Below are 14,746 nucleotides of genomic sequence, written 5' to 3' on the forward strand. Positions count from 1 at the left end.
TAGATCCAGACACATAGAAGCATGGAACAAACTGAAGAGTCTCAGAAGGAAGACAGGGGTAGGAGGGTAGGTGGAGAGAGATTAACCTGGGAACTTATGTGAATATATGCTTAGCCCATGGACACAGACAATAGTGTAGTAAAGGCCTGGGAGGGGCGAGTGCAGTGTGGAGGGTGTCAATGGGGAAGAAAGGGGCACATCTGCAATTCTTTCAACAATAAAGATGCATTTAAAAAAGATACAGAAAAAAGAAATGAAAAAAACATGAAAATGAAACAAAAACTCATAGATACAGACAACAGTATTGTGGTTACCAGAAGGAAGTGGGAGGGAATTTATAAAATGTAAAAGGGGTCAATGTTTGGTGATGCAAGAAGATTTTACTTTGGGCAGTGGGCTTACAATGCAATATACAAATGTTGTCTCATAGAATCGCATACTTGAAATTTATACAATTTTATTAACCAATGTCACCTTAATAAATTTAATTTTTTTTATTTATTTTTTTTTTTTAGAAAAGAGAGAACTTGACACCCATCAGTTGGTTTAATTAGTTTCATGCAAAATAAGCCCCTGGTCTCCTCTTCTCCAACTCTACTAATGCCTTATATCTCCCAAGGTTGTTTCTCTTTTGGGTCCTACAATAAATGTAATACACACACTACTATCTTTCTACCCTCTGTGTTCACCTCTTTCATTCTCCAATAATTCCATAACTAAGATTTTATATGATCTAGTATGAGTCGCTTATCAGTTGCCAAAGAAGGAACTGGTGAAGCCAACATAATCATAGCCAGCAGGGTGGCTCCGGCCCCGTGGGTCCACGTATTGCTGCATATGTGAGGCACAGAAGGACACTTGTTCTGGTGTTAGAGCCTGAAACATAAGAGGAAAAGGATGCAGTAATAAGAATTCAAAATAGCTGGTTCCTTGGGATTCCAATATTCCCCAAACTCAGCAAGTGGAGGAACTTTAGAAGAAAAAGCCAGCACTGTTCACATCACATATGAACATTAATTCATAATTCCAAATGAATAAAACCAACAATCTCTTCAAGTCAGCTGTTACCTGAAGAGTTCCATGTCACTTTGACTATGCTTCTTATCCCATTCCCTAAATTTGGCTTATTAAATAAATGGGATAAAAAGAATTCTTGAAAACGAGTTTCAGATTTGAGCTTGACCCTGATAGTCATTAGAGATTGACTCTGCATGTTGATCACAACATGAAATGGTGACCAAAGCAGATGATAGCTAGAGAAAAACGAAGAGGTGGGGGCTAGTAGGCAAGTAGGCCTGAGATGAGCAAAATCTAGATTGTTATGAGAGCATAATGAGGGAAGGTGCCATTGGAATCGTACCTGCTTCATGTCTTCTTTGGTAATATAGTTCTTGCCCTCTGCCAAAGCTTGGAAAGCATTCTCAATTTCATCGCTGGTCTTGATGTTCTCTGATTCCTTGTCAATCAGGAATGAGGTATATTCTTCCAGTGAGACATAGCCCTTCCTGTCGGATAAAAGGATCAGGAACTGTGCCCTCTCAACACAGAGAAGAAACAGGTCCGATCTCATTATACTTGGTGTCACAGAGACAGAGGGAAGCTGGATTTTCCAAGCGCCTCTTCCAACTCAGCTCTCTAAGACCACGACCTATTTGATCCTCATTCTCCTCCCCTTACAGCCAAATAAACAGTTTCCCAAGATCCAGCCTCTGTTTCCACATGGGCCTGACACACTATACAGAATTTCAGAATTTCCCATCAGCACCAGTACCCTGTATCTGTACCTCAAGCTCTTCAAGTTGATTTGAGGAACTCTATTTCTGGTCTTCTTTGGGTTTGGTATTAGAAAGAATCAGTCCCTAACCATAATGTGGTGCCTCTATGATTCTACACCACCCTCACAAGCGTACAACACCCCCACTCCCACGTGTTACTGATCCTCTCCTAAGACATTATACACATGAAGGGACTCTTCTGTCAAGTTCCATTCTCAGAACTAATGGAAATTCATGTCAAACATAAAGCAGGCATTAATCAAATTGCAGGACTGGTGCCTGAGTTGCAGTTAGTGCCATGAACTTCTGAGCTAATCCTGGAAGGGCCCCCAAAGCTGCCCCGTTCACGTATTGTCTCTGCCTCTGTCACTCCTATTCTCAAGATGAGTTAATGCCTATGGATTATTTTACTCTTGGTGCTCGTCCTGCAAAGCCCCAGTCCCTGGTATGGTCTGGCCTTGGTCTTCCTCCTACCTCCCTGGATCGACGACATCCAGGAATTTCTCGAACTTGGGCTCAGGTTCACCCTCCTCCACCATGGGCAAGTAGTAATTGAGTCCTCTCAGGCAGGACCGGAAATCTTTGTGACTCAAGCGCCCTGTCAAATTCTCATCAAAGTGTCTATAGAATAAAAACATTTTATCAAGTTCAGTAGAGAGGCATATTAACAACAGAAAAGAACAGTTTTGTTGCATCAGCTGGGCCTTTATTAACATGGCATAATCTTTTTACAAATATATTTTTATTGATTTCAGAGAGGAAGGGAGAGGGAGAGAGAGAGATAGAAACATCAGTAATGAGAGAGAATCATTGATTAGCTGCCTCCTGCATGCCCCACACTGGGGATCAAGCCTACAACCAGGGCATATGCCCTGACCAGGAATCAAACTGTGACCTCCTGGTTCATAGGTCACATGACGTTCGAACACTGAGCCACGCTGGCCAGGCAACATAGCATAATCTTATCAAAGAAATGAGTGGACAGCTTGCCTGTGTTTCTACACTTTTTTTAAACCTAATGGTTGGAGAAAAAGGATAAAATGTTGAACATAAAAAAGGTATTTCTAAAATATAGAAATTTCAGAGACATATTATAAACTACAACTTAAAGCTAAATGATATATCTAGATCAGTGATGGTGAACCTATGACACGCGTGTCAGAGGAGACACGCGAACTCATTTTTTTGGTTGATTTTTCTTTGTTAAATGGCATTTAGATATATAAAATAAATATCAAAAGTATAAATCTTGTTTTACTATGGTTGCAAACATCAAAAAATTTCTATATGTGACACGGCACCAGAGTTAAGTTAGGGTTTTTCAAAATGCTGACACGCCGAGCTCAAGGTTCGCCATCACTGATCTAGATCTTTATTTAAAATCCTAATAAGCCACATTGAAGGGAAAAATGTATTTGAGATTTACTTTGAATGGTCTGAAAAACAGAACCAATCAATTATAAAGTTACTAGAGGCCTGGTGCATGAAATCGTACACTTGGGGGAAGGGAGGTCCCTCAGCTCAGATTGCAAGAGGACACAGGCCAGGCCAAGGGACCCCCACCAGTGCATGATCAGGGCTGGGGAGGGACGCAGGAGGATGGCCAGCCAGGGAGGGGTCATGGGAGGGCTCCAGGGCATGTCTGGCCTGTCTTGCTCAGTCCTGATTATCCGGACCCCAGCAGCAAGCTCACCTACTGGTCGGAGTATCTTCCTCCTGGTGCTCAGTGCACATCATAGCAAGTGGTTGAGTGGCCTTAGCATATCATTAACATATTACACTTTGATTGGTTAAATGGCAAACTGGACGACTGGACACTTAGCATATTAGGCTTTTATTATATAGGATACTCACTTATAGGTTGTGCTAAACTCCTTCAGTGTCTCTTCACTCACACCTATAGTATCTCTGAAAGAAAAAAAAACTTAATTACCTCATGAAACAAAACAGAGAAAAGCAGAAGCTATGTCACATGAAATAGAAATTTTAGTGACTGTTTCACTATTTGGGTCATCTACTTTAGGGCCAAATCCAGTCTGTCACTTGCTTTTGTACAGTCAATGAGCTAAGAATGTTTTTTATATTTTTAAATTGAAATTGGTTAATCAGTTTATATAGATTTCAAGTGTACGATTCTATAATCTGTGTATTGCATTGTGTGAAACCATGTTCATTGCAGCATTATTCATGGTTTTTATATTTTTACATGGTTGAAATAATAAAAAAAGAATAATGCTTTGTTAAGCACACATTAATTTTAAATGTCCATAAATAATATTTTATTGGAATTGGTCCATGCTCATCCATTTATGAATTATCAATAGCTGGTTTCTCTCCACAATAGCAGAGTTTAGTAGTCACAACTGAGACTATATGAGTCACAAAATTTAATTTTTAAAATTGATGAGAGAGAGAGAGAGAGAGAGAGAGAGGGGGGGGGGGGAGACTTATTTGTACATTCGTTGGTTGATACTTGTAAGTGTCCTGGCTGGGGATTGAACCCATCAACTTGTTGTATCAGGACAGTGCTCAAACAAAATAAGCTACCCAGCCCGGGGCTGGCACACAGAGTTTCAAATGTTTATTATCAAGCTCTTTAAAGAAATCTCTGATTTAGATACTAACACTGCCAAAAAAGCTACGGAAACCTAAAGCTTCTTTAAGACAATTAATTTTTTTAGGGAAAAAAATGAATTCTGCTTTTCTGCTCCATATCTTGACTATCTCTTGCATTTTAGACATTTTAGAGAAAAATTTACAAAGGGGAATGTTCTCTGAAGAGATTACATAAGATGGTGAAGGAATTCGAGAATTGGCAGACGGGTATTTTTAGGACAATGAGAGCACTGTTTCCTATTGCATAATAGAATAAAGAGAAACCGTCGTTCTGTGGGGCAGTAAAGAGAATATTGTTTCTGAATACAGTGAGTGTACTAGCTCTTAAGGAGTACTTTTAACCAGTACCCCAAATTCTAGCCCTTGGAGTTAACTACCTAAAACTAGTATCATCCACACCCTTCCCTAGCCCTGCTCATAGATTCCCAGTACTTGGCTTGGATCTGTTGTTCCAGGTTGTGTTGCATTCTCATCCCAAGCTGATGGAGCTGGTCCCACTGCTGCGCCAAGCCAATGGTGCTGTATTTGATGTCCAGAACCAGAGCCTCTTCTAGGTTGTCTCCCAGATCCTCAATCTTGGTCAGCTGGCGCTTCATCAGCTGGATCTCCTTCTGCTTCCTCTGGAAAAGGAGAAGAGAGAGAGTCACCCAGGGCACCACTCCTAGGGAGGGGAGTGAAAGTAAGAAATGGATGAGTTTCCTCTAATTGCTTCCATTCAGTTATTTTCAGGGATATTCCTGTCCCCCATGATAAATAAACTATTCAGAAAAACTATTGGTATCTTGATAGGAATTGCATTGAATCTGCAGATTGTTTTGGGTAATATGGATGTTTTAATGATGTTATTTCTTCAAATCCATGAACTTGGTAGATGCTGGGATTCCCTTTGCTCCTCAGTAGGGACTTCTGAAGCTGAGATATCCCACCAGATTCTCAACCGGCACACCTGGCTGTGGATCCAGCCTGCTTTAATTCTTCCCCTCTTCCTATCATCTGGATGGTGGCTTCTTCTTTGTATGCTTAGTAATAACACCTCTGTTCGGCTAGTATTCAAATGGTTCTGCGGGTTTATTATGCTATAATTTAATTGTAGTTTTGATGTGGTCATGGCAGGAGGCCAGCACACCAATTACCTACTCACCTTCTTGACCAGAACAAGAACTCCCTATCTGACAATGTCTTATTCTTTAGTATTTAACTTCTCTCATTAGGAAGAAATAAAATGTAACTAGTTAAAATTTTCTCCTTAGGGGGTCAATAATGAAATAAGGGTAAGAAACACAGTGGTAGCCCAGTGCTTCACCCAATTGTTAAGAGATCGTCTAGATTCAATTGTATTATCAAATTATTGTCATTATCAAATTACAAAATTGTCAGTGTTTCTAGGTGTAAGCTAGCAGCCTTGCACCTTTTCCTCTTAATCAATAACAGTAACTCTATCATAGAAATATCATTAACATTATTACATAGATACAGAAATTACAGTTTAGAGAGTTCAGGAAACATGTCCATAAAGTGGTGGCCAATGGTTAGAATAACATTTTGGCAGAGTTGGCACCAGAGCCATAGGCTCTTGACTTTCAGGCCAGGAAATTTACATAAAAGTGTTTATTTAAGAGTTTCCTTTAAGTACTCCTTATAATTCTGGAAATACCTTGACCTAATGAATAAACATTACTTACTTTATTTGCTTCCAATTGGGATTCCAGAGTTCCTGTTTCTTTGAGCAAAGATCTAGTTCAGAACCAGATAAAAAGTTACTTATAATATCAGAGGTCCATATTTCACAAAGACAGACAAACTCAGAGCTCCTACATTTCTCTACTGCAACTTCTTCCAAGTCACTTGGCCTCTCTAAAATAAATTTACACAACACCAAATTTTCATGAAACCAACCCTTCTGTCCATTGGCCACCTTGCCAGACATATGAGAAGGAACTCAGGCCCCTTCTAGCTCTTCTCTGCCTATGAGAAGGATTCCAGGTCTTTCTCCTAGTTCTTATTCTCAAACACACTCTTAACTTAATGTCAGCAAGACTCCACCTAACGGGGTATTGAGCCAGAATAATATATGTACTGTGCTTCTCCTTCTCACCCCACATTTTTATTGAGGCATCATCAGATTGAGATGAGATGAGATGAGATGCCCCAGTAGTAAGGTCTCCTTGTTTAATCATTCCCGAATGTGATAACAAGACAAACATGGTAACATAAAATACTGACCCATCCAGAAAATAAGCCCTGGGCATGAAGGTCCGGAACAGGAATCAGAAGAAAGAAAGGGAAATCATATGTTAATATGGATTACTTTAACGATCTTTTTCACTTCAGATTTATAAAACATTCTAAATTCTTTTGTAGCCCAAAACATATGCACATGTTCCATCCACTGTTTCCAAAGTAGCTTTCACACCAGGAAGCTAAGAGCCTTCCATGCAGCTACTTGCTGTAGTAGAGAGAGCTCAGGGGGTCAGGTGACGTGCTCAGTGTTGGGCACGTGATGCCGGAGGAGGAGGGACCAAAACCAAAGGAAGAGAAGGAAGAGCGATGTTGCTTGTGCCTTCTCTCAGGTGTTTTTGGCCATGAGACTGACTTTGCTTTTGTTAACTGTGTGATTTATTCTTGTCAGTGGTGTGTAGAAACAGTCGGTATCATGGATTGTCCAAACCACTTCTTTAACTCTCAAAATTCCACAAATCTGACCCAATTACTGAATAGTCTACCAATTTAGACCATTTATTCTAATGTATATTACACCTTCCAAATCTCCTCTTTTTCAAGGTCATTTGCCCCAGAAGATGTGGCAAATGTTATTTTCACATATAGGACACTTTGGATTCAATCAAAGCCATTAGCATATACTATCTCATTTGATTCTCATCACAGCTTTAGTCAGGCAACATAAGAGCTTCATACTAGATGTTTACAATGTGCTCTACTCCTGCTTTGTCAATAAATACACATGTGACCACGAGCCCATCAATGCATCTACTAAACTTCTTTCCACACAGAGGTAATAAGGTCTTTTCTGTATACTTTTCCAGTGTGCTCTAAAAGTTAAGTGAGTTACTGGATAGAGAAGTACTTTGTAAAATGCAAAGATAATTTCAACATTAAAATGTTTAAGTAAGAAAGAACTGCTAATATTTTTGAACTGTAATTATAGACAACAGGGAAAAAATGAGAATATCCAGAAGAGAATATTGAAGGGTACACAATGGGTAGAAGGCTGGAACTCTCATTTCTCGGTTTTGCAAGGATTGATTCAGAAAGTAACCAATTACCAATAGAAAGCACTTGATAATTTAGGACAGCATAAACGCTGTAGAAGTCTCTCCTCCTCCCTCCTTTATGAACTTTATCCTTGTGGGGAATGGAGTGTGTAGAATAAGGATCATAAATTTTGCGGAAACATAGCACACCTGGTTTCCAAGATCCACTGAAGGAAGGCACTGGCGTTCTGTTCAAACTCCTGGCACATCTCAAAGTTCTTGACCTGTCTTTCCTCTTCCTTTTGCAGCTCTTGCTCCCGTTCCTAGAAACCCAAATCACAGACAGCGAATTGCTCGTTGAAAACCTTTCTTTGCAGTAAAATAATTGGTTCCCAGGTTCAGCCATACATCTTAATTCTCCCAAATTTATATTCTGGAGGCATGTGCCTATGTGCTCACATTGCTTCCAGCCCACTTCTTCTCATCTTGAAAAGGTAAGGAAATTTATGTCACTTCCCATAAGTATTTGCAGATGTCTCAAAGGCAGAACTCAGTAAAAATAATAAAACAATGAAGGCAAATCTTTCTGCTTATTTTTTTCCAGGTGAAATTTCATTTAAATGAGCATAAAAACAGCCTTAAAGAGAAAGGTAGTTATAAGAGTTGCCATCTAAAATGCGTGATTTTATGGTAAAATTTTTCTTTGTTAAACTTTTAAATATTTTTCATAGCGTCTATAATGAACATCATTATAGACAGACAAAAGTTAAATTCAAACACTTTTAAAAGGCACTTTTGGAGGTGTGCATAAAGTAGAGAATGCTTTGGATGAAGGCATATAGAGACTTTAAAGATATCTGCAAGCCTCGTGAACTTTCTATAACTCATTTTCAGAGCCATGTCCTGGAGCTTGTGTTTGCTGCCTTAAATCATTGCTCAACACCCTGAAGCTTAAAACTGTTCAAACTACGTTACATAGGGCTATACTTATTTTGAATATATTTTCAAATATTTCTTAGACTATCCAATTTAAGGCTGCTTTCCCAATTAAAAATGTTCCTTCTTTCTCAGAGGTCCCCCAGCTTGGGTACTCCACTAAATTGTTATGGTCACTATAGCCAAAGGAGGTCCCTGCTGTGCCTCAGTCTACCTTGATGATGTCAGGTAGGTGGTTCCACATCCTTTCCAGCACCTCCATGGTTAACCAGGTGTAAGGGCTGGAGGGCACATTTAAGGACTTAATCTGCTGGTCTAGCTCTCGCAAATAGTTCAGATCTTCCTGGGCCTTGGCCAAGGAGGCCAAGAAAGCCTCGTGGTCCTTCTGCAGCTGGCGTATCTCATTCAGGGAGACACAGTGCACATTTTCTGACAGGTCCTCCTCAGCATTCTCACACCAGTGGTTGAAAGCTGAAGCCTTGTGTGCAAATTCCATGAATAGCTCCTCAGCCTACAGAGAGAAAAAAAGACACCTTCATCTTTCCCAATAGAAAGAGAAGAGAAAAAAGAGGAGAGAAGACTCAGAATAAAAAATAAAGAAGTAATTGCCTTCAATATTTTCAGGGCAAACCCTTTACAACGGCAGAACTAAAACCAATGGGAAACCAATGGACAGACATGTGAGTTAGAAATATAAGTCCTGATCCTGGCATCTCATTGTGAACTTGGTCAGGTTTTCTATCATCTACAAATGGGAAAGTTGAGTGATTTCTAGAGACATTTTAGCTCTAAGATTCCAAAAGTGACAAAGGTTGTTTTCAATGAGAAGATTTTATGATTTCTTATTCTGAAATCTGTTTCAATTCTATTTGGCACATAGTAGACATGCAAAAATAGATGTTAGATGAATGAATCATTCATGAAATAGGCAAATCTATCCTATCCTTTATCCACTTCCTCTTCCTTCTGATCGTCTATAGACCATACCTCTCGAATGTCTCTTTGAAGACTGAGTTCTTTTCCTAACATCCTTTTAAAACTTGTTCAGGGCTCACCTCATGCTTGCAGTTCCTATTTATTTTTATTTTTTAATATATTTTATTGCTTTCTTAAAGAGAGGAAGGGAGAGGGATAGAGAGTTAGAAACACTGATGAGAGAGAAACATCGATCAGCTGCCTCCTGCACACCCCTTATTGGAGATGTGCCCACAACCAAGGTACAAGCCCTTGACCAGAATCGAACCTGGGACCCTTAAGTCCGCAGGCCGACGCTCTATCCACTGAGCCAAACTGGTCAGGTCTTGCAGTTCCTGTTTAAATCGATTTCCTACACTCTAACCTTTATCCCTCCCCCTGCAATACACTCTGGAGTTATCTGTATGTTCTCAATGATTGAACTTCTGAATGAGAGCAATAACATGGATTGTTCCAAACAGTATGTCATCAAAATTTTTTTAGATTTAAAATCATCATAAATTTGAGGTCAGCAGATAGTATTTTCAGGGAGATTTGTTATGCAAATTTGTTTTCATCCCCAAACATAGGCATTAAAGAGGTTGTGCCCTATTATATTTGCCCTGTACTCATTTCTGCAATCTATATGCTAAAATAGATCAACACAGAGAAAACTCATATGAAGAATATAAAAACCTATGAAGTACTTCTTATTATTTTCAAAATAGTATGGATCAACTGAATATTTTACAAATATTTTACAATCAGAAAGTAAAATAATAGAATCAGATTGTGAAATATCTTTCATATCTCTCTCCATATATATATATGTATATATATGTATATATATTCCATTAATTGATTTATTCTTTTTTTCACTAAAATTAGGTCTCATGTCTTTCAATAGAGTAAAAATTAACTAAGGGTCCAGACTGACTATTTTTTTTCAAACTGACTGATTTTTATTTGTGTGTGTGTTTTCCAATTTCTCTAACTCCCTACCTTATATGGTATAATACTTGTTATGGCCTAGGAGTGCTCAGTAATTTACTGACTATCCAACTTCCTTTCATTATTGTTTTTTTATTATCAACATCTAATACCTTAGCAGCCACCATTAGAAAGGACATTTTAATCACTTATATCCATATAGAACTTAGTGGTTTATACTGAATTTTTCAGATCCATTATCCTTTTTAATAGTAATAACAGAGAACAGCAAGAGGTGGTGGTAATATTATCCTATTTCATAAATGGGAGAATCAAGGTTCAGAGATGTTAAGTGACATGTCAGAACACAATATGTACTTGTCTAGGTCTTGCATTTGAACTGGAGAAAAGCATAGGGATGACCATATCTCCTGCCTGCCAGCTGTAGGTCTGCTATACAGTAAGATCGTTTACCCTGTTGTGCCACCTACCTCTTCTATCACCTGTGCCGAGCTTTTGTCTCAAGTCACCTGGATAACTGACAAAAGTCTAAAAAAACCTCCCTAGCAATCTAAAGTCCAGAATGTCTTTCTGGTCCTTTCCAAAGTACACACTCAAATATATCCAAACAGGGTTTCCACTATTTGTTGGTAGATTCCATGGCTAATATATAATCAAGGTCTTATTGTGCCTCATCATCTTGTACCATTTACCTTCTGTAGGGGCAGCTGTTTCTCTAGCAATTTCTGCCTGTGAGCTTCACAGGCTTCCAACAGCTGTTCCCAGTGCCTCAGCAGGGCAGCGTGGCGCTCCTCGATGGCTTTGGATTGGCTGTGCTGAGCAGCCACCAGCTGGTCCTTTAGGTCAGTTATCTTACCCAGTCTCTCTTGTTGAAAGCTCTGCACACTGGCATCCAGTGTGTCCTGAGAAAGACCAGAGAGAAGCAGTGAGCAGAGAACGAATGCAGATTCCGAAGGGTCATTTACACCTGGGTTCCACCATATTTTTATCATGAACAAGGTAAGGACTAGAAAAGAGTTAGAATGATGACCAAGGAAAAGGAAATATGATTTAGAGACTTAAGTAAACATTTGGGATTGGGATTATGGCTAAATTCCGAAGTATGTTTTGAAATTAGATTTGAACTCACATTCTAAAACTCTTTTGTATCACTTATTAGATTTTGTGTTCTACTAGAGATCTTGGAAGTATGGAAATTAAAAAAAGACCTACAGATGCTATATTACACAAATGATATTTTTGGGAGATGTTGGTATCAGAATCACAAAATTAGGGATGTTCCACTTCCAGCTTTAATAGAGTAGCTTGTATTGGACCAATTCTCTCTTTGAGAACAGCTTTAACCGCTTGTAAAAAAAAAAAGTACAAAGTTGTTTGAAAAAGATCAGAATGCAGTTCAGGTGGCTGTAACTCAAGGATTAAAATCATGGAGAGGAGGGATTGGTAGTAGAGTAAGAGTAATATTCTCAGTTACTTTTGCTTTTGAAGTATACACTGAAAAGGGTAAGAGGGGAAAGCAGCTGATGAGAGCTTTAGACGGAGCTAAAATGACAAAAATTGGAGTTCGGGGGAACTGGGGCAGCCAGGATTGAGGAGCAATGAAGAGGGAACTGCAGTAAGAATCCAGAGGAAATGAAGAATGACATAGCTGCAATAAAGAACACAATGGATGGTTTCAACAGTAGACTAGGAGGACCAAATCAGTGACTTAGAAGACAAGGAAGGAAAAAAACAAACAAACACCCAAACAGAGCAGCAACTGGAAAAAAAAAAAAAAACTGAGCAAGGAATAGAAAACCTGTTTGAAGAAATAATTACAGAAAACTTCCCTGACTTTGGGAAGAAAAAAGTCACACAAGTCCAAGAAGCACACAGAATCCCAAACAAGATGAACCCAAAAAGACCGACACCAAGACACATCATCATTAAATTGGCAAACACCAACGACAAAGTAAGAATCTTAAAGGTTGCCAGAAAGAGACAGAAAGTTACCATTAAGGGATCTCCCATTAGACTATCAACTGATTTCTTAACAAACACATCAGGTCAGAAGGGAATTGAATGAAGTATACAAAGGACTGAAGTATACAAAGCAAAGGACTGAATCCAAGAATACTCTTTTTTGTTTTGTCTTTAAAAATTTTTTTAATTAAATTAAATCTTTATTGTTCAGATTAAAAATAAATAAATAAATAAATAAATAGGGAACTGCAGAAAAGTAGGTCCACTATTCCCACTGCATTTTCCTCTCAAGACATTTATAGACTCCTAAACTGTGGGACACAAGTCCTAGAAGCCAAGCAGAAAACAGCAGCTGTGATATAAAACGCTACATACAGTTCTCTGGAGTCACCCAGTGCTGATTTCAGGACACAGTAATCATGGGCAGCCCCAGCGAAAGAGAGTTAGTTGAGACCCCTGAAAGGTCCCAGGTGTAAAAGCAAACTGAAAAAGGATTAGTCCTCAGATAGATAGATAGATAGATAGATAGATAGATAGATAGATAAACAAAACTAAAAGTATGCTTTGAGCAATTTAATCCCTAGCTAAAAAGTAGGGGTAGGATGGGGAATGGGAGGTGTTAGATTACAATTTTAAGTAAAAACTTATCAATGAATTAGTTTAAATGTAAATGAACACACTACTCCAGTGATGGCAAACCTATGATACTCATTTTTTTGGTTGATTTTTCTTTGTTAAATGGCATTTAAATATATAAAATAAGTATCAAATAAATCTTTGTTTTACTATGGTTGCAAATATCAAAAAATTTCTATATGTGACATGGCACCAGAGTTAAGTTAGGGTTTTTCAGAATGCTGACATGCCGAGCTCAAAAGGTTCGCCATCACTGCACTATTCCAATAAAATGATAAAATTAGATAGACAAAGCCATACTCATTATATAAATCTATAAAATTTTAGAAAATTTAAAGGCACTCTGCATTTTTATGTTCACTGCAGCATTATTCACAATAGCTGAGATACAGAAACAACCTAAGTGTGCACCAACAGATAAGCAGGCAAAGAAGATGCAAGATAGCCCTGGCTAGGTGGCACAGGTGGTTGGAGCACTGTCCCATACATCAGTAAGGTTTTGAGTTCAATTCCTGGTCAGGGCACATACTTGGGTTGTGGTTCAATCCCCAACCAGGGCGTGTATGATAGTCAACTAATTGATGTTTCACATCGACGTTTCTCACTCTCTCTCTCCCTTCCTTTCTCTAAATCCATAAAACATATCTCAGGTGAGGATTTAGAAAAAGAAAATGTAATATAGAGAGGTAGATATATAGACACATACATATATACATACATGCATACATACATACAATGGAATATTATTCAGTCATGAGAAAGAAGGATGCCCTGCAATTTGCAACAACTTGGATGAAATTTGAGGGCATTGTGCTAAGTGAAATAAGTCAGAGAGAGACAAACACTGCATGATGTCACTTATATGTGAATCTCAAATAGTGGTTACCAAGAACTGGGGGCCGGGGAGGGGTGTAAAGGGTATAAACTTCCTTTTAACAAGTTTTGGGATCTAATATACAGCAAGGTTATTTGAGCAAATAATACTGTATTATATACTTGAAAGTTGTTACGAGAGTAAATATTAAATGTTCTTACTAAACACAAATGATAATTATGTGACAGAATGAAAGTATTATGTAGTTCAATGGTGGTAATCATTTTGCAGTTTATAAGTGTATCAACAAGAAAAATAAAATATAAAGTCACAGAAACATAAAAAACAACAGAAGATGAAAACAGATATATACTATAAACAAACAAAAAAGAATTGGTGTAGTATTCTAGTATGCAAAAAAGACTTTAAATTAAGAAATGTTATTAGAAAGATGACCATTCATAATTAAAAGTATCAATTCATCAAGATGATTGCATTATTCTAAATATCAACACAACTTTTAACCTAGCCTCAAAATATATAAAAATAGTAAGCATTTAAACAACATGATTAACAAAATATAACAGGTAATATAAACCACCGAAAAATACACATTCTTTTAATTGTACAAAAACTATTCACCAAAACAGAACAATTAGTGGGTCAAATAAAAATTAAGTTAGAAAATATTTAACTGAATAACAAAAACATAAAATTTCTGAGATGCAGTTAAGCTTTACTTAGAAATTTATATCCTTAAATCAATATATTATAAAACAATAGCTAAATATTTGAAATCTATCTTAAAATTTTTTAAAATCAGGTAATCATAAAGAAAGTTAAAGAAAATGGTAAAGATATAAAGCTATAAAAAGCTATTAATGGAATAT

The 14,746-nt window shown here is 37.9% G+C and overlaps 1 protein-coding gene across 4 annotated transcripts in view; it reads right to left on the minus strand.

The window, feature by feature from the left end:
* Window positions 1-360: 360 nt before the first annotated feature.
* Window positions 361-14,746, minus strand: part of SPTA1 (spectrin alpha, erythrocytic 1) — a 72,595-nt gene continuing 58,209 nt past the window's right edge. For all 4 annotated transcript variants that reach the window (XM_036344672.1, XM_036344671.1, XM_036344673.1 and 1 more), the window contains 10 exons: window positions 11,137-11,346; window positions 8,754-9,050; window positions 7,814-7,926; window positions 6,615-6,632; window positions 6,074-6,125; window positions 4,824-5,011; window positions 3,630-3,683; window positions 2,250-2,396; window positions 1,361-1,505; window positions 361-876 (listed from right to left, as the gene is read on the minus strand). In XM_036344672.1, the coding sequence (XP_036200565.1) occupies window positions 751-876; window positions 1,361-1,505; window positions 2,250-2,396; window positions 3,630-3,683; window positions 4,824-5,011; window positions 6,074-6,125; window positions 6,615-6,632; window positions 7,814-7,926; window positions 8,754-9,050; window positions 11,137-11,346 (1,350 nt within the window). In that variant the 3' untranslated portion in view covers window positions 361-750. The remainder of the gene's footprint in view (window positions 877-1,360; window positions 1,506-2,249; window positions 2,397-3,629; window positions 3,684-4,823; window positions 5,012-6,073; window positions 6,126-6,614; window positions 6,633-7,813; window positions 7,927-8,753; window positions 9,051-11,136; window positions 11,347-14,746) is intronic.

This window comes from Myotis myotis, unplaced genomic scaffold (genome assembly GCF_014108235.1).
Source record: "Myotis myotis isolate mMyoMyo1 unplaced genomic scaffold, mMyoMyo1.p scaffold_m19_p_18, whole genome shotgun sequence".
Classification (NCBI taxonomy): Eukaryota; Metazoa; Chordata; class Mammalia; order Chiroptera; family Vespertilionidae; genus Myotis; species Myotis myotis.